General features: G+C 40.6%; 2 protein-coding genes across 5 annotated transcripts in view; one reads left to right on the top strand and one right to left on the bottom strand.

Annotated features, from left to right (window-relative positions):
• Positions 1-1,187: 1,187 nt before the first annotated feature.
• On the bottom strand, positions 1,188-4,380 carry LCMT2 (leucine carboxyl methyltransferase 2). Its single transcript, XM_070424087.1, has one exon. It carries the CDS (start codon positions 4,327-4,329, stop codon positions 2,272-2,274), a length of 2,058 nt encoding a protein of 685 aa, XP_070280188.1. The 5' UTR covers positions 4,330-4,380; the 3' UTR covers positions 1,188-2,271.
• The window catches only part of MAPDA (N6-Methyl-AMP deaminase), a 24,630-nt gene continuing 2,012 nt past the window's right edge, over positions 4,184-26,801 (top strand). The window contains exons 1-11 of one of the 4 annotated variants that reach the window (XM_070424111.1): positions 4,184-4,716; positions 6,736-6,837; positions 10,360-10,586; positions 10,824-10,954; positions 12,008-12,068; positions 14,942-15,029; positions 17,648-17,729; positions 20,718-20,844; positions 21,846-21,926; positions 24,305-24,443; positions 26,582-26,682. In XM_070424111.1, the coding sequence (XP_070280212.1) occupies positions 10,524-10,586; positions 10,824-10,954; positions 12,008-12,068; positions 14,942-15,029; positions 17,648-17,729; positions 20,718-20,844; positions 21,846-21,926; positions 24,305-24,443; positions 26,582-26,682 (873 nt within the window). In that variant the 5' untranslated portion in view covers positions 4,184-4,716; positions 6,736-6,837; positions 10,360-10,523. Of the gene's footprint in view, positions 4,717-4,753; positions 5,005-6,735; positions 6,838-10,359; positions 10,664-10,823; positions 10,955-12,007; positions 12,069-14,941; positions 15,030-17,647; positions 17,730-20,717; positions 20,845-21,845; positions 21,927-24,304; positions 24,444-26,581; positions 26,683-26,801 lie in introns of those variants that run through there. The other 3 variants (XM_070424101.1, XM_070424120.1, XM_070424130.1) reach the window with 3 other exon arrangements.

Here is a 26,801-nt window from a genome sequence, read left to right as displayed (position 1 = left end):
AAAGTAATGAAATAATAATGGTTGGCGGCACCACCTAAAAGGTAGCATTACAGATGTTCCCGGGGCCTTGGAGTCATTTCTAGGTTAGAATTCTGGTACTATTACATAGCTGAGAGCACTCGTTTCATCAATGTTCTGCTTTGATCTGCTCCTGACAGTTGAAAGTAGGCTGTAGTGAACTTAAAGATAGGAATTAAAAAGCATGCAGCCTTTTCCTCTTCTGATCATATTTCTGGCAGTAATCTAGTACCTATGGTCTTGCCAGATGCCTAGCTGTAGTCAGCCTTGAAGTTTCCCAGGACTCTCTCATGACCATAACTAACAACTTCCCTTGAGAGGCCTCTTGCAGTCTCAGTGAAGCTGAAGCTAGACAGCGGTTGTCTTCTCCTGGGAGCCTTCATCTAACAGAGCCAACATTGCCTTCCCCATACACTTAGGTTTGTGTTTGCTACTCAATTTTTATATTAATCACTTTTCACATTCATATATATGCAAAGTTGTTATAAAAATATTTAGGAAGAGAGGAGTCTGTGCCATACTAAGCCCATCAAGATGTTAAAATTTATAGTACTGTAGAATCTCAAGGTATTATTAAGCTTTCAAGGACTAAAGACTAACAAGAACTACTAAACTGGTTCACTTTGTACCACTAAAGCCACTATCTTTTGAGACACAATTTAGAGAAATTAAGGCTTAAATTTTAAGGATGAATACCTAAGATATTTCATTGATCCCACAAGGCTTTCTATGAAAGATGGTCCATTTAAAGGGGATAATTGAGGAGAGCTTAATGAAGATACTAATTGAAAAGGACTGAGCAAGGTTAAGGGAAGCCAAGTCAAGATAGTGAAGTACCTCAGCAGTGTCTAGATCAGTAATGGTGAACCTATGACATGCGTGTCAGAGGTGACACATGAACTCACTTTTTGGTTGATTTTTCTTTGTTAAATGGCATTTAAATATATAAAATAACTATCAAAAATATAAGTCTTTGTTTTACTATGGTTGCAAATATCAAAAAATTTCTATATGTGAGTTAAGTTAGCTTTTTCAAAATGCTGACACGCCGAGCTCAAAAGGTTCGCCATCACTGGTCTAGATTTAGGGACATGTTGGATGTGCTACTGAGCACTTAAAATGTGGTTAATGCAACTAAGCCACTGAATTCTTAATTTTATTTAATTTTTATTAATTTAAGTTCAAATAGCCACATAGCTAATGGCTACTATATTGAACAGTGCAGCTCAGGTCTAGCAAAGAGCAATTACAATCCTAGGCCTGAAGAGGTAAGAAGGAACAATTACTGGAACCTGGAGTGATGCAGAATTAGAGCTATACCTTATTACATGGAGAAAAAGCTGTGGCCTTTGACAAAAAAAAAGGGGGGGATTCTGCCAACTTGCAGACTAGTAGGAGAAACACTGAGAATACCCTGCCTCACTCTTCCTGTCCTACATCTCCCTCTGGTGCCTATGACTGGTAGTACTCACCAGAAACTAGAAGACAAGAAAACTCATTGATATAGTCCATGAATGTCAGCCTCCTGGAGCACAGACCATAGTTAAGGGTGAAGAGTAGAGCTGAAGCATAACATTATCATATCATGTACACAATGAGTTGAAGCATCCATTGTTTGATTTAAAAGCACTCATAAATCTATATAAATATGGAACCAATGACAAAAATGGAAAAGCATATTTTCCAATAAAGTACTATATAAAAATCATTGTTGAATCTATCCCAGAGTTCTCTTCTGCACTAAATAGCACAATGCTTTAATAAAACTGTAACTGGGTTCATTTTAGGTTTCATACATGAAGAATGAAATCAATATCATGCCCCTTCAACTATATTCAACTTTAGATTCTTACCAAGGATCTGTGTGAAACTTTTTCCAAAGTACCACCTCAAATCACAAAGCATAGGAGTGGGAAATTTTTCACTTGACTTACGTTAAAGGTCACTATAACTCAATAAGTGGATAAATGCAGATTAGAAAATGGGAGGAAGACCAACTAGATATAGGGATCTAAAGTCCCCAATTCCTCCTCTAGGACTGTATGACCACTCTCTTAAGATAGGCCTACTTATGTTTTATTTTTGTATCATCTCTCTGAGTGATGGTATGTGTTTTAACATAATAGTGCTAATAAAATAAAATAAAAGGAGGGGCGTGGAGTGGGGTAATATCTGTAGCCAAAGTCAAATCCTATTTATGGAAACCTTTATTGTCTACTTTAGTGGATCCTAAATAAATCAAAGGTCCAGTCCTTACTGCCCAGCACCCAGGGAAGAAAGGTCTAATGTTACTGTATGGGGGTTGAAGTAGGTGCCAAAGGAAAAGCAGTTCCCACCACCTCCAAGGAGCAGGAGCTGTTGCTCTTCAGGAAGGAGGATGCTGGTATGGTTGTGCAACATTAGTGGCCATGGTACACCTGTTGTGTCAATCTGAAACTCAGAGTTCAATCCAGTAGTCAAATCGATAACAGTCACCCCGGGAACTGAGGAGGAATGAATCCAGACCCCTCCAACCAGTAGAAGCTTCCCATTAAGCACATGAGCCGTGTGGGAGTACCTTGGAGTAATGGGAGGCTGGATATCAACTGATTCCCAGAGGAATCCACAAGTGGTTGGTTTCAGAAAGACTACAGAGCTCAATGGCTCCTCAGAAGCACCCAGGCCTCCAGCAATAAGGGCTCCCCCTTGCCAGCTGCAGGCACTGTGGGAATGCCGACCTTCAGGTGCTTCCCCCTCCACTGGGATCCTGACCCAAGTCATTGTCCCCACGTGGAGAAAATGCCAGTCACTCAATACAGGTACCCCCACACTTCGGCCCCCATAGACAAACAAATACTTCTGATTTTCATAGGACACTTGTGTTGTTGAATGCCGCCAACATGACAAAGTGGAATCTCCTTCTGTGCCAGCTTTTGTTACCATTACATTTAGATCCTCGGCGCTTTCATCCTCACTCTTACAAAAACGAAGTTGGAGAATCCCCAAGGCTGGAGTTACTGGGGACAGTCTCCCTCCCAGAACCAGAACCTGAGTATCGGAAAGTCTCGTCATGGTGTGATAAAGGCGTCCATCCCACTGAGCTTCAGTCCCCCTACTGCCTATTGGTTTGCCTTTCCATTCAAAGTCACAGCATCTTGAGAGCAAGTGAAATTTGCTCATTCGGCAATGCCGCCCCTCCTGCTCTCCAAATCCACCTGCGCTGAGAATGCCTGGGCTCAAGAGGACAGAGGCGTGGCCATATCTCTTAAAGAGTGGGCCCTGGCTGTCACTAGTGACCACCTTGGCAAGGAGGGTCCCGGAAGGGGAAGCAGGATCTACCCGAGGAAACAGCTCTGGGGATGAAAGCACCAAAGTTTGGGAGAGAGTGTCTCCCTTAGAAGCGGCCAGAATGAAATAGTGGGCGCACTTCAGATGCCACTCCTCAAACTCGTCAAAGGGCTCAAGATTTTCCATGCGCCGACGTTCTTCTGCGGGCAGGAGGCAGCGATAGAATTCATTCATGTCCATGGCCCTGCAGGCAGTCCAGCCAGCCTGGAGGAAGCGGAGCTGCTGGGACGCCACGTCGGGGAAGCGGTCCAGGCCATGCAAAGGAGAATTGAGCTGCTGAAAATGCTGCTGCATGAACTGGCCAAAGGGGTCATGCGGCCTCATCTGCTCGTAGATCACGAAAAGAGCATCAGGAAAACGCTGGGCTGCCCAGGCGATGAGGGCCGCTGCATTATCCGGTTCCAGGTAGGTCAGCACGGCCTCAGCGAGGAGCAAAGTGGGTGCGGCTTCATCGAGGCCCGCGGCGGCCAGGGCCCGGTCCAATCGCTCCAGCTGCCTCAAGTCCAAGCCCAGGATGCGGTAGTCCGAACTTTCAAAGCGCAGCGCTGACGCAGGGTCCCCGCTCCGGAAAGGCCCGGTGATCGCGCACAGTTCCGGCGTGTCTCTAATCCTCTCCGCTTTGCGCCGCGCCACGTCTGGAAAATCGACCTCCCAGACCGCAGCCCCGGACAGGCGGCCTGCAGCTTTGAGGCGAAAATACAGCGAGTCCGAGCCGGCGCCCAGCGACAGGATCTGCGCGCGAGGCGCTCCCGGGGCCGCGCACGCCCGTTCCAGGAAGGCGCGCACGCAGTGCCGGACGGCGCGTGCGCGGACATAGTAGCCGCGGTGGATGAGCGGCGCGCGGCGCGCGCTCCCCGGCACTAGCAGCGCGGCGAAGGCGTCGCGCACGTACCCGCGCGTGGCCAGGGAGCTCTTGCTGAGGGCGCTGCTGTCGTTGGTACTCTGCACGGCTCCCGCCCGGCGCTCGCGGCTCCGCGGGCCCATGGCCAGAAGGCGCTCAAGAGCCCCGGCCTGTCACGGTGCTGAGCTGCTCTTCCGTTCTAGTTACCCACCCGGCGGACTTCCGTACGGAAACACCACCCCTCCTCCGGGACTCCTCTTCCGCAGACCAGTTGCGTCACTTCCGGGAAGAGCGCGCCACGCTGAGGAGAATTGAGGCGGGCGTAGCTTGTGCTAAAATTCCACGGGTTGACTTCTTTGATTCCCTGGGGCTGCTGTTTCGCGGGAAGACTGTCCGCTACGGCTTATTGTGGACACGTAAACTGTCAGGGAAGCTCGGGTTGTCACTTCTGCAAGCTTTTCCGTGTGAAGGGAAAATTTTTAATCTAAGTTCTCATAGTTGACTCAGCTGTTGACAGAAATCTGTAAGAGGTGAGTCTGTGGGGACTGACAGCCAGAACTTGGACGGGAAGATCTGCACCGGACGCTGGTGGGCAAGTAGAGGAAGGGGTCGGTCTTTGGATGCTAACTGCTAGTGCTAATTTATTTAATGCTTTAGAGATTACAAAGAGAGATCCCACTGAAGTCTGAGAAGAAGTCAGTGGGGTCTGGTGCAAAATGAACAGGCCTTTACCGAGGTTGTGTTTCACCCAATAAAATTTTCCCCGCGGATACATACTATTGATGGTCTTGTATTCCTGGCTCTGTGCTAAGCTGCCAGTAAGTAAATTTCTCAGCCCCAGATTCTCAGCTATAAAATGACATTTCCCTCTACTTTCAAAGTTCTGTGATTCTAGGGTCGTAAGGGAATCACAGAGGCGAGGTGATTATTCCCTCATGATATGGTCTGAATCTTGTTGGGGGTTTAAAATAGTAACCAAGTTTCTGAGTTGGGTGTTCAGGCATCATCACCAGTAGAAAACTGCCTCCAGAGATATTTAAGGAGACTTGTAATTTATTCATTGGGATTTGGTGACTGATTCGGGCTGAGATGGAGAAGAAAATCAAGATGACTAAAGGTGTGGTTACCTGGAAGCAATATAGCATAATGATTAAAAGTATGAGTTTTGGCCCTGGCCGGTGTGACTCGGTGGATAGAGATTGGGCATTGCGAACTGCAAGTTCTCAGGTTCAAGGCACGTGCCTGGGGTGCGAGCTCCATCCCCAATAGGGGGCGTGCAGAAGACATACAATCAGTGATTCTCTGTCACCATTGGTGTTTCTAACTCTCCCTCTCACTTCCTCTCTGAAATATATTATATAAAATGAGTTTTGAAGTTCTACCAATTCGAGTTTGAATACTGGGACCCAAAAGTTTGAGTCAGGATAAAGTTTTGTTAATTGAAAAGTTTCCTTTGGCTTTAGTGTTTAAGAGCTATCAATAACTTTAGGGAGAGCAATTTCTGTGCAGCAATCAGAGCAGGATCCATGTTATAGTGAATGGGAAATAAGTAAATGGAGGCAGCCAGTCTAAATTACACTTTCAAGGAAATTAGCTCAGAAGGAGAGACAGGGTGGTAAAGAGGAATGTAGAATAAAAGACAGTTTGGGTGTTGTTGTTTTTAGGTGGAAGCAAATCCTATATTTGCATGTTGGTTCCCTGAGTGCAGATAGCCAGTGGGGGGTGGGGGAGAGAGGTTGGAGGAACAGAAAAGTGAGAATAACTAGTGGTGTAATGAATTAGAATAGATGGGAAGGAATGGAATTCTGGGCACAAATTAGTCTGCGAATCAAGAGAATGATATTGCCCTGACCGGTTTGGCTCAGTGGATAGAGCCTCGACCTGCGGACTGAAGGGTCCCAGGTTCCATTCTGGTCAAGGGCATGTACCTTGGTTGCGGGCACATCCCCAGTAGGGGGTGTGCAGGAGGCAGCTGATCAATGTTTCTCTCTCATTGATGTTTCTAATTCTCTATCCCTCTCCCTTCCTCTCTGTAAAAAAATCAATAAAATATATATATATATATATATATATATATATATATATATATATTTTTTTTTTTTTTTTTTAAAAAGAATGGATCTTTTTTCCTCTGGCTTCTGAGGGAAGAAATGGTGTAGATGAAGATAAGTTTTAGATGTGGGGAGGGGAGACAGAAAGAGGAAATTCATGCTTGATGGCTTCTGTTGTCTCTGTGAAGCTGGTGTGAAGCAGTTGGGTCTACTTGAATTTGGAATTGCCTTTGAAGGGAATAGGAAAAGAACTCCCCTAAACTTGCTGGACCTTGGGATCCTCATCTCTAAAATGAGGGGACTAAGTCTGCTTTGTGAATTGTCTTAAGGTTGATTGAGGAACAAATGGGGGTGGGGGGAAGAGTTATAGAACTTTAAAAAAAATACAGAGAACTATGGAAATAATATTTTATTGACAAGTTAGTAAAATGTACATGATATGTTAGAAATATTTTTATTTCTTTTTTAAAAAAATATATTTTATTGATTTTTTTACAGACAGGAAGGGAGAGGGATAGAGAGTTGGAAACATCGATGAAAGAGAAACATCGATCAGCTGCCTCCTGCACACCCTCTACTGGGGATATGTCCGCAACCAAGGTACATGCCCCTGACGGGAATCGAACCTGGGACCCTTCAGTCCGCAGGCTGACACTCTATCCACTGAGCCAAACCAGCTAGGGCAAATATTTTTTATTTCTAACAAAAAAGAGCAGAAATCAAAAGTGATTCAAGAAGAAAGAAAATAGGGAAAAATTTGTGATTTGGGTATCTTACGATTGTTTTCTGGTTATTATTTTTTAATCTGTTTATTCTTATGTAAAATGGAAGTAATAATACCTCATGGGTTGTTGTGAAGATTAAGAAAAATAACCATCTAAGACACTTAGCACAGTGCCTGGTTCATAGTATGTGCTTAATAAAAAGTAACAAATAATTTTATTAATCTGAGGTCCCCTACGTCCCCTCTACTCATGAAAAAAAGTACTCTGGGAGACAGGAGACTTGGTTCTGGTCCTTCCCTAACTTGATAAACTGTTAGTACAAATGTAGAAAGGTCTTATCTCAGTGTGTTGCCTTTCAGCTTCTCACTCTCATTCCAGCTTCTGGCCCATGCAAAATCCAGCCCAGGGCCCAGCTGGTGTGGCTCAGTGGTTGAGTATCAACCCATGCACCAAGAGATCATGGGATCCATTCCAGGTCAGGGCACATGCGGTGGTTTCAGGTTCAGTAGGGAGCCTGCAGGAGGCAGCCAATTGATGTTTCTATTCCTCTCTCTCCCTTCCTCTCTCTCTCTGAAAAAATAAATAAATAAATAAATAAAATCCAGCCCAGGAAAGTTGAATTTGGTGGGGAATGGTATTGTTGATAGAAGTATCTTAGGCAAGGATCAGTGAAACAATTTTTTCAAATGTGCTTCTTTTGTGTTTCACATAGGTTACACCGGAGGCCCAGTGTACAAAATTTGTGCACTAGTAGGGTCCCTAGCAGCTGCTGGCTGCTGTCCTGGGCCTCCCTCCCTTCCCCCAGCTGGCACCACCCTCTGGTTAAGCTCCCAGACTAATTCCTGGTGGAGGGGACAATTTGCATACTACACTTTTATTATATAGGATTGTAGCCAGTGGGGCAGTACAATTACAACTATTGAAAAGTTAATCTGGAGAATGGTTTGAATGTGGCACACAATAAGGTCAGGATCCTAGAGTAGGTTATTATCAGCCTGCTATATAAAATGTCTTCAGTGCTTTTTTAGACTGTTGTCAAACCAGGAAAGTTCTTTCTCACAATTCATACTAATGAAGCTATTTTGCAATATTAAAAAAATAATTTAGTTACTTCATAAACAGTTCTTTTAAATAAATAATTTGTTAAGTATTCTAAATGTTAATTTATTAAAATTAAGTAAACTTATTACAATTATTGAAATTTTTAATTTATTAAAATTATTTCAAAAAGTAATCAAGTTTTATATGCTTGTTGTAAAACCTCAAAATTGCACAAAACTATATAAGGTAAATAAAGTAAAATTCTCTCCCCTGACCTTTGCCACCTCCAACCCACAATCTAGTGGTAACAGTTTTCTGTGTGCCCTTTCATATGTGTTTTAGGAATAAAGATATAAATAAGAGAGAGAATGTGTGTGAGTGTATACGTACATAACATGCTTTAATCATAAATGTCATCTTTCTAAACCATGTATTTTGCAACTTACTTTTTGGAAGTAACATTATGTCATAGAAATCTTTTCATATAGTCATAGATATTCAGTTGAGTGGGTATGTATAATTAATTTAGTCAGTACCTACTGATGGACATTTAGGTTGTTTCCAATTTTTGCTATTATAAATAATACTATAAGAAATGTATTTGTACATATCCTATAAGATTTAAGATAAATTCTTAACAATAGATCTTCACCAGTATTAGGTATTATTCTTCTGAGATTCACAATATTTTTTTCTGGGTAATTTTACAAGTTAAGTCTTTCAAGAACTTTAAAAATCAATTTCTAAGAAATACTTTTGAGAATATTTTTATTAACATTTACTTTATAAGTCAATTTATGACAAATTGACTTTACCTATGTAAGATAAAGTATGTTTTCCCATTTTAACAACATATATTATGTCCCTTATTAAACATATTGATTAAATAGTCCATTTTTAAAAATTTGTTACTATTTATTAAGCACTTACTATATGGTAATTCATTGAAATGCCACTTTTAACTCATGCTGAGTTGGCCTTACTGTGGGTTTCTATAGCTCTGTCTAGTCCTGTACAATCTATATTCTTTATTGCCCATTTTAATATCTTGGTAACTATTTACCCCTCTCAGTATCAATTTAGAGATTTGTAATGTGGTAAAAAATGTTTATTTTGCAAGGTTATTGGTGAGATTAAATATTATATTATTAAAAGTGCTTATCTGGTAGGCTCTTAAGAAAACTGCTATTATTATCAACGTCGTCATTATTAATACGTGAGAACCCAGAGAGTCAAGGTGACTACTTTGAAAATCACTAAATTTCATTTGGAATTTTATCTTAATGTACTGGTGGCCTGGTGCACGAAATTCATGCGTGGGTACAGTCCCTAGGCCTGGCCTGCGATTAGGGCCATCTTCCCCAGCTGCCTGCAGCCGGCCCCACACCCCGCCGCCAGCCACCCCGATTCCCCATTCACCATCGGGCAATCAGAGCCTGACAGCCAGGGGAAGGGACCGAGAGGTCAGCCATTCCCACCTGCTCGCCAGCCCCACCCCCGCCATGGTTGCCCTGAATGTGTGGGGCGACTGGCGGGGTGGGAGCCTTGGCCTGAGCCACTTGCACCCCCCACCACCCACCCCTGGTTCCCCATTCACCATTGGGCAAGCGGAACCTGCTGGCCGGGGAAAGGAACCGAGAGGTAGTCAGTGCACCTCATAGTGACTGGTCGAGCAGTTGTTCTGGTCCTTCTGCCGTTAGGGTCAACTTGCTTATTACCCTTTTATTATATAGGATAAGCCACCTTCAGTGGTGAAGGACAAATTAGGATTTATTACCTGTAATGTGCTAGGTTCTAGCCATAGTCCTTGTCCTTAGAAGCTTATAGTCTAGTGAGGAAGAACATGATTGAGATACAGTGTGATAAAGCACTGAGTGAAAGGTAGTCACTGGAGTCTATGGGAGCATACAAGAAGGGAATTTAAGTTACTATTTCAGTCCTCACAGCTACTCTGCACTTTTATCCCTTTTTTACAAATAAGGAAACTGAAGCTGTGAGGTTAACTGACTACTAAACTGTGAAAACTAGTAAAAGGACTAACCAAGTCCAATGAAGCCAACACCTCTGCTCTTTATATATTTTAAACAATTCAAAATATAAACTTTTTTTTTACCCAAAATAAGCTTTCTGAATTTCTAGTTTTAGAAGTAGTTTTATAGAAAATGCTAATAAGTAAGGAATACATCCTACTGAATTGCAGATCGTAATCCACTTCTTACTTTTCCTTATTTCTAGTTCACATTGTTAGCTCATTAGCTTTGGAGGGGCTTTTTGTCTTTTGAAGAATAAATTCGCAAAAGTCCTGTTTCTTTGCTTTTATGTCAACATCTGAAAATGTTCACATTTGTTTCAATAGGTGAAGCTAAACCCTGAACAACATTTCAGCTAATTTTATAAAAATGTGTGGAAATAAAGCAATCTGAAGGAAATTTAAGACCACAAAATTTACTGCCTGAACTACATGGTATTGTACATACCAATAAGAGTGTTTGGAGAAAGACCTTTTCATTCTGCTAAGTCATGATGGAAGCAGAAGACCAGCAGCAATGGAAGAGAACCTTTTTCTCAGAACTACCTAAAGTGGTGAGAATTCAACCACAGAATTCTAGAGTGGTTGCTAATTATAATGACTCTGTGTTATTTCTTTTCACACAAAAAAAGTGAGTTTTACTGTTGTAATTTATAAACTTTAAAAGTTATATAGCTAAATCTAATAGGCAATTTGCCTACTATAGACTGCAAACATCAAGTACATGGTATGATGCTATGAATCTAGTGGATAGTTAATACGTTTTTACTGATTGTATTCTTTTGTTTTAGGAACTTCATGCCCACTTGAATGGATCCATTAGTTGTAACACCATGAAGAAATTAATAGCTAAGAAGCCAGATCTCAAAATCCATGATCAAATGACTATGATCGATAAAGGAAAGAAAAGAACTTTAGAAGAGTGAGTTTGAGGAGATTGTGGACACATTCCTTTTTTTCTCTATCACTATTTTGAGATTGTAAATAGTATGTAAGAATTCAGATTTTAATAGTCAAAGTAATAGGGTAGCCATCTGGTATGGAGAGTATAACTTGACATACAGCATTTTTCCAGCTGTCCGACTGTTGACAATATTTTTAATGATTTATGTTGTTTGTGAAGTTGTACTATACTGAATATTCTGTAGACTGGAAAGTATAGGCTTACTGACTTTTCTCCTATTTGCTCCTACAATGGGGGATGGTGGGAGTGGTGGTGGAGAAGGGAAACTAGTATTTTCCACTTTAAAATATCAGTAATGTTTTCTTTTCAGTCATTGGTCTTTTTAGATCAATGTAATTTTCAAAAAACCTATTCTGTAGCTCTTTATAAATATACAGGGTGTCCTAAAAACACGTATACACACTTTGACAGCTGATAGCTCAATTGATGATTCTTTCTTTTCAGCCAGACTAAGCTTTGAACAAAGGAAGCTCATCCTAAAATGCTACTGGAAGTTTGAAAACGCAGTTGAAGTACAAACACTGCCTTTATAATATTTCAAAGTATGATTTTTTCATACTTTAATTTTCATTACTTTTTAGATTTAACTATTTTGAAATAATAGATGAAGCCAGACTAAGCTTTGAACAAAGAAAATTTATCCACTAAACTTTTTTATGGGGATACATAAAAGATAAAGTTTATGGTACAAAAAATTGAGGGCGCACAAATACCAAACAATATTATTCTTGATGTTTGCGATTCCATTCCTTCAAGTTATCAGCAGTGCCTGGACCAGAACGGTCATCAGTTTGAAAACAGATGTTGACAAAAAAAATTACTCATTTCTGTAGATTCTTTTAAATTTTGAAAATGTACTGTATATTAATAAACACTTTATAATCATTCACACTGTGTATACATTTTTTGGGATACCCTATATAATTACTAAAATCTAATTTAATTGCTTACTGAATTTGTCTTGAGCTTTTGATGACTAGAGTATCTTAAAACTTTTTATTCATGTTATAGATGTTTCCAGATGTTTCAGATTATTCATCAGCTTACTACTAGCCCTGAAGATATTTTAATGGTAAGAAATGATGGTCTTGTTTTTCATCATATTTGACCATAGATAGAAAGGTTTTATCCCTATTGCTTGGAAGATTTTTCACTGCCTGGGTGGATGTTATAGAGAGTGAAGAAGTTCAAGAAGTGCCTAGAAATTGAATTATTAATTCCTAGCGAAATTGTACCTTTCCTCTGGGAATGTAGGACTAAAGAACACCTCTGTGTTCTCTTATGTGAAGCTCCAGGATACTAATAGTTTCCATGATATGGAAGACTGGTTTCTGTATCATTGATCTGACTAGGATGGCATTTAAAATGTCCTCTTTGCTCAGCTCATGTGGCTCAGTGGTTCAGCATCGACCTATGAACTAGGAAGTCATGGTTCAATTCCCAGTCAGGGCACATGCCTGGGTTGCAGGCTCAATCCCCAGTGTAGGCACAGTGCACAGGAGGCAGCCAGTCAATGATTCTCTCTCGTCATTGATGTTTCTAATTTCTCTCTCCTCTGAAATCAATAAAAATATATTTAAAATAATAAAAATAAAAATGTCTTTTTTGTAAATGAAGAGAAACAAAATCCTGTCAGTGTTCTTAATCATTCAGCCTTTAGATATCATTTACCCTGGTCATTTAGAAAAATGCAAAGTAAGAAGTATAACCTGTGTTTCTGGAGAACTAACTTTTGACTGATCAAGAAAGAATTTTCCTCCTTGGCCAAGATTGATCCTCACAATAAACACTACATTAATCACCTTTTGGAGGAGAGTTGAATCTAAAACTTTAGTTCAACAAAAGTTGACTGAATGCCCATCATGTTCCAGTACTAGAGACTGGGGGATAAAAGACAGATTGACATGGTCCCTGCCCTTGAAGAATTTATAGTCAGGGCTGAATCTGGCAGACACAGCTGTGGACCCCAAGGAAGTATTCTTGGGCGTGGGGTAGGGATGATTCCACAGGCCTCACTGTGGCCTAGATAAATCTTCCTTTGCTCTCACGCTATACTTGCCAGCAACCTTCTATTACTCATTTGATTTCACAGGTATCTCACCACCAAGATGAGGGGTACCCTGGATAGTAGATATGATCACTTCAGCCACTGAGAAGAACTGCCACTTCATACTCATTGTTAGTGCACACATTAACAAATAGGCTTCTGCATTAGTCTCCTGGGAGCTGGGGTAGAGTGACTTGGGATCTCTGGGCCTGGAGCAATGATAAGATGCAAGTTCCTCAACCTACAGAGATGAGGCCCACAATAGCAGCAATGTGGAGCTCCTAGAGAAGCAGTGCCACTGGGTCTAGTATGCAGAGGCTGCAGGCTCATGCTCAGTGGTGGAGGAAGCAGTGGTGTCTCTCTTGGTGTAGGGGTGTCATGTGATTTTTAAATGCTGTTGTGTATAGTCCAACAGTGGGCAAACTACGGCCCGCTGGCCGGATCCGGTCCGTTTGAAATGAATAAAACTAAAAAAAAAAAAGACCGTACCCTTTTATGTAATGATGTTTACTTTGAATTTATATTAGTTCACACAAACACTCCATCCATGCTTTTGTTCCGGCCCTCTGGTCCAGTTTAAGAACCCATTGTGGCCCTCGAGTCAAAAAGTTTGCCCACCCCTGGTATAGTCTCTGAGGCTGATTCTCTAGACCTCCATTACATTTATATTATAATAAATTTATTTTTGGCTTTAATTTAAAAAAAGAAAAAGATGAGACTCAGACCTTGGATTGCAGTGAATCCACTAAGGTAGTTCCTTTCCCCTGTTCGGCACTATCTGCACAACCAGTCAATCCCTGTTCCTTTGCCTTTTGCCGGCTCATGTACACATAGTCAGAGCAGGTTAGGATTAGGATATTGCCCCAGCTGAGTGGCTCAGTTGGTTGGAGCATTGTCCTGTATACCAAAAAGGTTGCGGGTTTGATTCCTGGTCAGAGCACATATGTAGATTGCGGATCCGATCCTGGTCAGGATGCGTATGGGAGGCAACCAATTGATGTTTCTCTCTCCCATATATGTTTCGCATGCTCTGTCTTCTCTCTCTCTTCTCTCTCTCTCTCTCTCCCCCTCTTCCTTTCTCTAAAATCAATAAATATATCCTCCAGTGAGGATTTAAAAAAAAGATTAGGGTACCAATTGTAAGGACTAACTAGGGCATGTTGTCACAGTATCCCTAACCTGGTCCTTTTTCTATTAGATTTGGTATTTTTTTAGGATTGATGGCAGAGATGGAAACATGCCTTTAGATATCATTTACCCTGGTCATTTAGTAATTTTTGGATTGTTGAGATTTGTGCTAAATTAGATATAGTTTGACTCATATTTATCACTCACTTTCTTTGCCTAAGAAGAATTTTCCTATATACTTCTGGGGGAAATTTAACCCTGCCTAAAGAATTTTATGAAAAATACAACGTATTCCTAAATATCTTGAATAAGAATCTTAAGCCATGACTTTAAATTATACATCATTAATGTCTAATCATATTAGCTGTTCATTTCCATATGTTTCTATCTAGTACTACACACTCATAGATGGTTTTAACTGGATTTAGTTTTGCCTTCTCTGTTTTATCAAACTGCTGTTATGAACACAAGGAAATAGAAAAATTGTTAAAATGGTTAAAAGGAGAGAAAAACAAAAAGTGTGAATAATGTACAGATTTGGATTTAATGTGGAAATGAGGGGTGATGGGAGATAATGGAAATTTTGCAGTTCTGTCATGGTCTCCATCAGGGGTGTGGCAAGGCAGGTACTATTCTTAACCACATGGAGGATTTCCAACATGTTTCCCAAATCAAATGTAATGAATGAAATGAAGCTGTAGCATTTGGCACTTTCATTGGGACCCTTACACCAACATTATCAATTTTACGTTCATTGCTTTTATTATCAGGTCACAAAAGACGTCATTAAAGAATTTGCAGATGATGGTGTCAAGTACCTGGAACTAAGGAGCACACCCAGAGGAGACAGTGCTACAGGTAGAATTTAATTATTTCTCAGCCAATGTAATCTTTTCTGTGTGCTTTGGTCATATATGTGTTTACAAGTTGAGAATATGAAGCACTTACTTTTACTCTATTGTAAAAGTAGAATCAACATTCCAAATGTTATGATGTACATTTATGATGCACATTATTAATGAGTAAGTTATTATTTAAAAAAATAACTCAGGTATTTTCTGTTTAAGGGGAATAAGAAGGCCTGCAAAAATGTCATTTGTTTTTCTTTTTTTTTTTTCAGAGAGGAAGTGGGATGGGGAGAGAGAGAGAAACATCAATGATGAGAGAGAATCATTGATCGGCTGCCTCCTGCACGTTCCCTACTGGGGATAGAGCCCACAACCTGGGCATGTGCCCTTTACCGGAATCGAATTGACCGGACCATTCAGTCTGCAGGCTGACACTCTATCCACTGAGCAAAACCGGCTAGGGCTCATTTGTTTTTCTTGCTTGTTTTTCTCACTCTGAGAAAAGGACATTTGCTTCTTCTAGTTGCATTGTCTTAAACAGGCTAATTCTTGCTGCCTGCATCAAGAGCACTTGTGAAACAATGTCACTGAGTAGATGCAGAATCATGTTTTGTAACAATCACTGAAATGAGGTTATTCATTCACTTCTCAGGGACTAATAGTGTCTTTGGCCAGGAGTAAGCTGTGATGTGGTAAAACCCCTCTGGATGGAGATGCGCAGATCTGGATGTGGTCTGGAGAAAATTCCATAAGAGTAACATCAGGAGATATTATGTAGTATCTTTGGGTCCCTCTTAGCATTTTGTGATCCTACCAGGTCATCTTGCACCCTGACATGTATAGCCCAGTCACCATTCAGGGGGTAAAATTTTTTCAACTACATATAGTAAAGTAAGTGTTGACAACTGGGGCAAGCAGAAGAGACTTATCTTGCATTTTTTAACTGCAGAATCAGTTCTAAGTTATTCTGGTGAGGGTAGTGAGAGAAAAGGATAGAAAAAACCTACCAATTATTAGAGCTAGGTTGCTCTTTGAATGGAGATTCAAAAGAGAGGTTTTAACCTAAGTATGTAACAATAGGGGAATTGTTAAATGAAGATTAATGGAATGGTAGGCAACAATAAAAATAGTTTAAAATACACTTTAATGACTGGAGATATGCTCAGAAGATAGGTTAAATGACTGAACAGAATACATATTTACTTAGTAGCATTCCATCTATTCAGAATCTATATATATAAAAAGCCAGCAACCAGAACGCCGTAACAACCAGAACGACCGGTTGCTATGGCGCCCACTGCAGCCAGCGAACTGGCCCAATCAGGGGGTGGGGCTGGCCAGCCAACCTCCCACAGCCCCTCCCCCCCCCCCCCCCCCCCCCGCCCCTGATCAGCCTCTCCCACCAGATCGAGGGCAGGGCAGCCAGCCAACCCCCCCATGACCCTTCCCCCCCCGGCCGGCCCCGCCCCCGATGGGCCCCCACCACCCCGATCAGCCTGCAGCCCCTCCCCCCAGTGAGCCCCGTCCCTAATTGCCCCCACCCCAATAGGGGGTGGGGCTAGCCAGCCAACCTCCTGCAGCCCCTCCCCCCGGCCAGCCCTGCCCCTGATCACCCCCCCTACTCCAAAAGGAGGCAGAGCCAGCCTGCCAACCTCCTGCAGCCCCTCCCCCCAGCCAGCCCCGCCCCCAATGGGCCCACACCACCCCGATCGGCCCACGGCCCCTCCCCCCAGCTGGCCCCCACCCGTGCATGAATTTGTGCACTGGGCCTCTAGTATATCTATAATAATAAAAGGGTAATATGCTAATTAGACCAGATGTCCTTCCGGACGAAGCTGTGGCCAGAGGGAAGCCCAGGTCCCAGGTGCCAGAGGGAAGCTGGTGCCAGCAGCCAGGGGAAGGAAGGCCTACTCTTTTTTTTTTTTTTTTTTTTATTGGTTTTTTACAGAGAGGAAGGGAGAGAGATAGATAGTTAGAAACATCGATGGGAGAGAAACATCGATCAGCTGCCTCCTGCACATCTCCCACTGGGGATGTGTCCGCAACCCAGGTACATGCCCTTGACCGGAATCGAACCCGGGACCTTTCAGTCTGCAGGCCGACGCTCTATCCATTGAGCCAAACTGGTTTCGGCAGGAAGGCCTACTCTTGCATGAATTTCATGCATCGGGCTTCTATTATACATAAATATGTATGTATGCTTAGAAAAACAAAGACAGTAGTTATCTTTGAGTGGTGGGATTATATGTTAGTTTTACTTTTCTTCTTTATAATTTCCTGTGCTTTACTAGAGATTTTCCACCAAAAGTAAGCATTTTAGAATTGGGGCACAATAGTATTTCAGAGGAGGTTGAACAATTTGTGAGACTAATTTTATGTCTTGAATCTAAGAATCCTTTTTAGTCTTGTTTTCATTTTATTTTTTATAGTACTTAATTATTTTTCTAAATTTATTAAAGTTCAATTAGTATTTACTAAAATATATCCATAGGGCTGTGTTTTAATTCATCTTTAGCCATGCTTTTGTCACAACATAAAGTGAAAATGTAATTTGTTCACATAGGGATACTAATGTTGAAGGATTAAATAGTTGATGATCTCTTTACATGTTCTTTGTGTCCTTTCCAGGAATGACTAAAAAAACTTATGTGGAATCTGTACTTGAGGGTATAAAACAGTCTAAACAAGAAAACTTAGACATTGATGTTAGGTAAGAAGCACTGTACCTTAGTGGTCACCATTTAAAAATCTAGAATGGGTGAAAATTTTACTACTTTGACCATGGATGTAATGGATTTTTATAAGTCAACCAATAACTGTTTTTTATCTTATAACCAGAGGCCTGGTGCATGAATTTGTGGGGTACCTTGGCCTGGCCTGCATGATTAGGATGAAACCGGCTCTCCGACATCCCCTGAGGGTTCCTGGATTGTGAGAGGGCGCAGGCCAGGCTGAGGGACCCCACCGGTGCACAATCGGGGCTGGGGAGGGACGTGGGAGATTAGCCAGCCGGGGAGGAGCCGCAGGAGGGCTCCTGGGTATGTCTGACCCGTCTCAGTCCCGATCAGCAGGACCCCAGCAGCAAGCTAACCGACCAGTTGGAGCATCTGCCCCCTGGTGGTCAGTGCACATCATAGTGACTGGTCGACCAGTCGACTGTCTGGCCCTGGTGGTCAGTGCATGTAATAGCGAGTTTATTGTTTATCTTGTTTAATTGTTTAATTGTTAGAGATCAGAGATTATCTTGTTTAATTGTTTCCATATGCTCACCCTCTAGAGCAGCGGTTCTCAACCTGTGGGTCGCCAATCTGTGGGCCGCGACCCCTTTGGGGGTTGAACGACCCTTTCACAGGGGTCACCTAAGACCATCGGAAAACACATATATAATTACATATTGTTTTTGTGATTAATCACTATGCTTTAATTATGTTCAATTTGTAACAATGAAAATACATCCTGCATATCAGATATTTACATTACTATTCATAACAGTAGCAAAATTACAGTTATGAAGTAGCAACAAAAATAATTTTATGGTTGGGGGTCACCACAACATGAGGAACTGTATTAAAGAGTCGCGGCATTAGGAAGGTTGAGAACCACTCCTCTAGAGTGTAAATTCAGTGAGGCCAGAAACCTTGTTCTTTGGCCACTACACATCCAGTACTTAGAACAGAACTGACATGTAATCAGGGCTCAATAGGTCCTCGAAGGAAGAAAACTAGCTGTAGTGTTTCTGACTATAAAATCTCTCAAAATTAAGCTTAACTAGACAAATACCCTAATTTCAAAACCACACAAAAGACATGAAGATAATTTAGAAAAGAAGACATACAAATGGCCATTAAATGTATAGAAAACCTCACTAATCAGATAATTTTTAAAAGAAATATTACAGTACCATTTCAATTCCCCCCCCCACCACCACCACCAAAGAGGGTAATAACCAGTGTTTGTGAACTTACACTGTTGGTGAGCGTATCCTATATAATAAAAGCCTAATATGCTAAGTGCCCGGTAGTCCGTTCAACGAGTCAAAGTGTAATATGCTAATGATATGCTAAGGATGCTCAACTGCTCGCTATGATGTGCACTGACCACCTGGGGGCAAATGCTCTGACCAGTAGGTTAGCTTGCTGCTGGGGTCCCGGGTGGACACGCCCTGGAGCCCTCTTGCAGTTCCCCCCACCTCCCCTGTTGGCCAACCTCCCATATCCCTTCCTGGCCCCGATCATGCACCAGTGGGGTCCCTTGGCTTGGCCTGCGCTCTTGCCCAATCCAGGACCCCTCAGGGGATGTCAGAGAGCTGGTTTCGACCCGATCTCGCAGGCCAGGCCGAGGGACCCCACTGGTGCATGAATTTGTGCACTGGGCCTCTAGTGTAATTAATAAAACTTCTCTAAAGAGCAATATGTATTAAGATCTATAAAAATAATTTTCCCCTCTGACCCAGTATTTCTCTTCTAGAAATGTAGCCTAAGAAAATTGATTGATTTATGTTAAGATTCTTCATTGTAGTGCTATTTATAACAAAAAGTAGAAAACATCCTAAAATGTCCAGCAATCAGAGGACAATTACATTGTTAGGTTCATATGATTTATATTATTTTCTAACATTTAATGGCAGGGGAAATTGTTAAGTGGAAAAAAAATGATACTGCATTTTATATATAGTTGATCCAAATTCTCTAAATAAATAAATGCTAGAGGAATTTCTTTATTATTTTTTAAAATATATTTTTATTTATTTCAGAGAGGAAGGGAGAGAGAGATAGAAACATCAATGATGAGAGAAAATCATTTATCGGCTGCACCCTGCACACCCCACACTCGGGATTGAGCCCACAACCCAAGCCCGCAACCCAGACATGTGCCCTGACCAGGAATTGAACTGTGACTTCCTGGTTCATAGGTTGATGCTCAACCACTGAGCCATGCTGGGCTTTATTTTTTTAAATAAATAGGTAAACTAATAAGTGCAGGAAGAAAGTTACACAATATTAAGGTTTCTCAGAATATTAGATTTCTTGTAGAATTTCAGTTAATATATGTATCAGCTATTGGATACATATTAGAATTAAATTATTACCAATTTTGTAATCCTTATAAAATAATGGATCTAAGCCTCCTGATGAAAGAACACACCACTATCTGTGAAATAACTCTTGCTAAAAAACTGAATTTGATCTGATTAAGCCTCTAGATTAGATCCAATGTTCAATTTATAGGAAATATGAGACAGGAGAACATGTTAGTAACACAGGGATTCAATCAACAAACCCAGACTGTGGGAAACTTTATACGGCAAATGTCCTAGTTTCTTCAACAAATAAATTTAAGAAAAGAGGTTGGGAGGCGTGCAGTAGGGGGGGTGAAGGGAGTGGCTGTAGATTAAAAAATACTTGAAATGCACTGACCAACACAATGTGTGAACCTTTCGTTGGATTATCGATCGAACAAACTGTAAGTAAGAAGTAGCTCAACAATAAAACATGAGACAGTTAGAAATTTGAACACTAATTAAATATTTGGTGCTATTTGGGAATTTATGTCTCATTCCCTCTAGCAAAGTAAGACGTCATGTCAATTAGGCGATACATTTCCTATAATAAGATGTACCTGCCATAGCTCTCTGGCCATATTGAAGAGTTGTATTTTTTATCATACTTGTATTAAACTGCCTTTTTTTATATTAAAGATATTTGATATCAATAGACAGAAGAGGTGGCCCTTCAGTGGCCAAGGAGACTGTTAAACTTGCTGAAGAGTTCTTCCTTTCTACTAAAGATACAGTTATTGGCCTTGACCTCAGTGGAGACCCTACAGTAAGTTATTTTTCCTAAATACATTTTATTTCTAAAAAAGTCAAATTAGTTTGTGGGATAAGGATAACCAGAATGCACACAGCAACTATTCTCAACCAGGATTCTGTGAAAGAATTAAGCCCCATAAAAAAAACAAAAAAAGATTTGCATGACAATATGATTATTTTCTCCATTCTTCTAAAGATAGTACACAGCTAGTTCCATTCTACATACATAGGAGAGAAGTCAGTTCATTTTATACAGTGGATGTCTAATGCTTAATTGTCTAGAGCTTAATTATCTCATCGAACCCCCAGTTGAGAAAGGCTGGCCTAGAGCTTCTTGAATGTCAAATTCAAGCAGGGTGTCTCATCTGTGGCACTATTGGTATTTTGAGCCAAATAATTCTTTCTTGTGGGGACTATACTGTGCATTGTAGGGTGTTTAGCAGCATTCCTGGCTCTATCTACTAGATGCCAATAGCACCCTCCTAGTTGTGACATGCAAAAATGTTACATTGCCAAATGTCCCCGGGGTTTGGGAGAGGGGAGGGGTTGGAGATTGCCCTTAGTTGAAAAGCCACTGAATTAATCTCATGAAACTGGTTCTTTTGGCTTTGTCTAAACTTGGTCTGTTCTACTGTTGTTTCATCCATCCATTTGATAGAAGCTTTTTTTAGTAATCATGTGGCTTCCTGAATCAGATAAGTTCTTCTTGTTAGCACTAGATACCCTTCCAGAAATAAAATTTGGTGACTACTAAATCTAGCTTAGCTACTAGTAATTGACCTCAGGTTCACTGATACTTAAGATTCTTGAGGGCAGGACTATCTTTGTTAGCTTTGCGTTCTCCAAAGTATTTAGCACATTGTAGGTGCCTTATAAACAATATGTACAAATGAATCAATCTGCTGAGGTTTTTTCCAGCTATTATTTTATTTATTTGTTTATTGGGACAGAGTACCCAGTTCCTCAGTTTGCCCAGGGTTCTCATGCATCCTCATTTTAACTTTTATCTTCAAGGCAGGACAAGCAGAAGATTTCTTGGAACCACTTTTGGAAGCAAAAAAAGCAGGTCTGAGGTTGGCATTGCATCTTTCAGAGGTAAATAATATTTTAAAATTAGGCTGGAGAGGGTAGATTACAGTGGAAAATAGTAATCATCTTTAAATGGCTAAAAAGATACCTGGCTTGGAAAAACATTTTTAGAAGGGGAAAAGTAGAAATATGTTTTAACATAAATTATAATGATAATGACTTGCTTTAGTCCCTCATGTTACTGGTTTTGTTTTTGTGGTTCCTGGGAGAGTGGCTGTTGACTTCCAGTACAGCTGTGTCTTTAAAAATAGCTTACTGACATCTTGCTAAAGAAAATTCATGAATTTCCATCATTGACCTTATCATTGGTAAGCTGGCATTGAGAGAAGCACCAGTTCATCTCACTTTGTTCTCAGAGGGAAAGGGACCTGAGTGTATCACATGTACTGGCAAGAAAGGAAGTAGCTCATCATCATTTTATAAGGCTCAGCAGGGAGATCAGGTGCCCCTCGATCCCCAGCTCCTTGGCAAAATGAACAAGTGACAGGTAATGGCTGGAGAACAGTCACTTTCTTAAGCACATCTTTGTGAGGCAAACAAGGGACTCTACTGCACTTTCCCCCATTTTATAAATGGTTTATTTCTTCCTATTCTTTTTTTTTCTTGACATACAAAAAGCTATACATAATATATATAACTACGTGAGTTTGGATTTGTTTCTTAACCAGTTAACTGCCACACATCCCCACACGCCACGATATTTTGAATTTAATTTAATAAAATAAATTTGCAATGAATATTAGAAGAATAAATATATCACTCACAACTCGGGTGTTCTTGAATATTTTCAGCTGAAAATTCTCACAAAAAATGATTTTAAAGTTGGTCAGGGCTGTCACTTAGGGAAAACTTTTTTTTTTTTTTTTTTATAGACGCACATGGCGTGTGGGGAAGGTCCGCCGCTTGCGCCTACAGACGCTTATGGCGTTCAATGGGTTAAATGCAGGAAAAAATACTTATTCTACTTATTTCATGGGGTTATCTTGTGTATTAGATTGAGTGGCATATAAAGGTTGAATAGCATCAGGATGTAAAGATTTAAGGAAAAAATTGGAGCTTCTTGTCATTATTGGTGGTTTTCATGTATATAAGCAAGGGGTCAGTTACTAGTGGCAGAACTTAAGAAAATATAGGTTCCATGTGTCCACACTCTGATCATAAAGACCTTTCACTTTTAGGAAACCATCTAGCTGACCTGATACCTGACTGAAGCAATTGGTCAATATAATGAAACAGCCAGCATGTGTCACTGTAACTAGTTATCTCTGTTCTTGGTGCACAGTATCAAAGCGCTTTAGCTTAATTTTTTTTCTTTTTTAAAAAAATATATTTTATTGATTTTTCACAGAGAGGAAGGGAGAGGGATAGAGAGCCAGAAACATCGATGAGAGAGAAACATTGATCAGCTGCCTTCTGCATACCTCCCACTGGGGATGTGCCCGCAACCAAGGCACATGCCCTTGGCCGGAATCGAACCCGGGACCCTTCAGTCCGCAGGCCGATGCTCCATCCACTGAGCCAAACCAGCCGGGGCTAGCTTAATTTTTGTTGCATTTCTTATTTGATCCATTGGATATAAGATATTTCATTTCCAAATGTTATTGTGATTTGAATTTTAGGCTCTTAAGGGATAAAGAGCACAGCTAGACATTTTCATGGTGGTTGTGGTATGTATGTAGCTAGCATTGTCAAAATAAAACGTGAGCACACTGTGTGGAGAATCTGGGCCCTGGAGTCAGATGGAGCCAGATTTCACCCTTCTCTCTGTCATTCACTAGCTCCATGAACCTTGGACAACTTTTGCTTAAAATGCATTATGTTTTTAACGACAAAAGTTATATGTATCTGCAGAAAATCCAAGTGTACAGAACTATTATATAGAAGGAAAAAAATAAAAAATGAAAGGTCCCCTTCCCATTTCAGTTACGCTCCCAGGTTGATCATCTTAACAGTTTTGTATTTATATTTTTCCAGACCTTTTCCTAATATATATGTACACACATATACACCACAGGACACATATATGTATGGAGTTGTGTATTTTGTTTTTGAAAATTAATTTGATGAGCTTTAATTTCTTCATCTTAATACTTTGCAAGATTCTTGTGAGGTTTAAAGGAAATTTTATGTAAAAAGGCACAAAGTAGGTCCTTAATATGTGTTTATTATCATTGGCTATAATTATTATCATTGGAATGAATCTAGAATATTGGGAAATGAATGGGAAGATAAAAGGCAAAGAAGAGAGCTAGGAAGGTAGAAGTAATTCAGCTTTCCAGAATGTCTGTACTACCTTCTCAGGGACAGAGTACCTGGCTTTAGAAAAAAGCACTTTTAAAACAACTGAAAGAGGTTATTGATGCCCTCTCTCCTCTCTTTTTGAGATTCCAAACCTCAAGAAAGAAACACAAGTACTCCTGGATCTGCTTCCCGACAGAATTGGGCATGGGACATTTCTCAACTCCTCTGAGGGAGGATCCTTGGATCTGGTGGACTTTGTGAGGAAACACCAGATACCGCTGGGTAAGGCTTAGGGCTTCAGGTCCTTCAGACAACCCTGTGCCCCTTCCATCCCCAACCCCCATATTGCAACCCAGATGTAGAGAAGTTTTGTCCTAAATATATAAATATTATTTAGGAAGTAAAATATATGGATAAATGCTTTCTGAGCCTCATTTAAGTAACACAAAGTTTTAGCTTCCATTAAAACAGTGGTTCTCAACCTTCCTAATGCCACGACCCTTTAATACAGTTCCTCATGTTGTGGTGATCCCCCAACCATAAAATTATTTTTGTTGCTACTTCATAACTGTAATTTTGCTGCTGTTATGAATCGTCATGTAAATATCTGATATGCAGGATGTATTTTCATTGTTACAAATTGAACATAATTAAAGCATAGTGATTAATCACAAAAACAATATGTAATTATATATGTGTTTTCCGATGGTCTTAGGCGACCCCAGTGAAAGGGTCGCGACCCACAGGTTGAGAACCGCTGCATTAGAATATAAGCTCCATGAGAGCAGAGCCCTTCTCTGTCTTGTTCACTTTACATTCCCTAGTTCCTAGAACTCAATATTATACTGAAGGAATAAGGGGCATCTAGTATTTTGAAATGACTTTAACTAAATTAAGATGTGTTATGAAAATGTGTCACTTTTTTAAAATTAAGAATTATGGAAAATTTGAAGTATATTATTATATGTATGTTAACTGTTACACACTTGTTAGTCTACATGTGTATACCTGGAGCTGTTTTTGTTTAACAGCATATATTTATGAAATGCCTACTCTGTTCCGGTCACTTTTCAATTGCTTGGAATAGAGCAGTAAATAAAACAGACAAACAGGCTTGCTTTCTCAAGGAATTTATAGTCTAGCAAATGTAAGACAGTAAACAAATGCACAAGAAAATATTAGTGTTAAGTTCTTTGAAGAAAATTAAACAGGCTGATATAATGATGAGATAACAACTTTCAATTGGATGATCAAGGAAGGCCTTTCTAAAGAGGCAAAAAAGCAATGGACTGAAATCCAGTTTTACTGAATGATAAATTCGCTGAATTTACAAATTTACCAATTTGTAAAAACACTTGTTTGGGTATGCTTTTCTTAAAACTAGTTAGACTTTTCAGCAATCCATAATGGGTGAAGCTTTTTTATTTTTACTGAGGAAAATTTTAAACATCAACAAAAGTAGAGAAAATGGAAACTATAGTGATAGCGATCGTACTTGTTGTGGTGGCTCCCAGTGCAGTGAGGGGGCAGGTTGGCTTCGCCATTTCTTGGAGTGAGTGGCGCTGTGTTGAGGCTGCCTTACCCAAGGGAGCAGACACCATCCTTCAAGTCAGTGAAATATTTTACTCTGCCTAGGGAGCCTGGTACAGTTTCAAGGCAGGAATTTGTTAATAGAAGTCACTCTTAAGATGGATTGACTTGCAGCAGGCAGTGATTGGATGGTTGTCTGACTAAAAGAAATAAGGGGTTTTCTTTGAAACCTTGGAAAAATTCCATTTCTACTCTTGGCTTTTTATAATGCTGAAACTCTCAAGCAGTTCTGCCATTATCCGACCTTTATTTTAGCCTTCACATATAGACCAGGGAGAGTGTAGCAACCCTTCAGATAATTCCCTGGCTTCTTTATGGTGACTGGCTTACACATTCCTCTCTTCTCTCTTGTTAAAAGAAAGGGGAAGCAGATGGCCGTAAAGGGAATATTAATTTCCTACCTGCCACAGTTGCTGCCGTAAGTTGCACATATTTCCCACACAACCACACTAATTGAACTACAAATTTTTACACAAGGAAAGGTCAACTTTTAAAAATACATTTTTTATTGCTTTTTTTAAAGAGAGAGGGAGAGAGAGAATCGTCAATATTAGAGCAAAACTTGGATCGGCTGCCTCTTGCATGCCCATACCAGTGTCAAGTCCGCAACCTGGTCATGTACCCTGACACGTGATCAAACCAGCAACCTTCCAGTGCCCGGGATGATGCCCAACCAACACCACACTAGCGAGGGCAAGAAAAGGTCGATTTTGTAAAAGAATGAACTACTGAAAATTAGCACAGTTTAGAAAGATTTCTCATGTATCTACTTGATGATTGAATCTACGAATCTGCTTTTAATAAAAGGTTTTTTCCCCCCTTTCCTGTAGAACTCTGTTTGACCTCAAACATCAAAAGTCGGACAGTTCCATCTTATGACCAGCATCATTTCGGATTCTGGTACAGCATTGCCCATCCTTCTGTGATCTGTGTAAGGTGTTTTCTGTGAAGTATTTTGCTCCTTTTTAGTCCCCAAGTTGCTTTAGGTCAGACATTCATTACCTAGTTGAGTGCCTTGCATGCCTGAGGGTAATAAAGCCCACATAGAGG

Source organism: Myotis yumanensis, unplaced genomic scaffold (assembly GCF_028538775.1).
Source record: "Myotis yumanensis isolate MYYU_CA2020_CCGP unplaced genomic scaffold, mMyoYum1.0.hap1 SCAF_1, whole genome shotgun sequence".
Classification (NCBI taxonomy): domain Eukaryota; kingdom Metazoa; phylum Chordata; class Mammalia; order Chiroptera; family Vespertilionidae; genus Myotis; species Myotis yumanensis.
The sequence above is the reverse complement of the archived record's forward strand: the minus strand, read 5'-3'. Positions and strand labels throughout refer to the sequence as shown.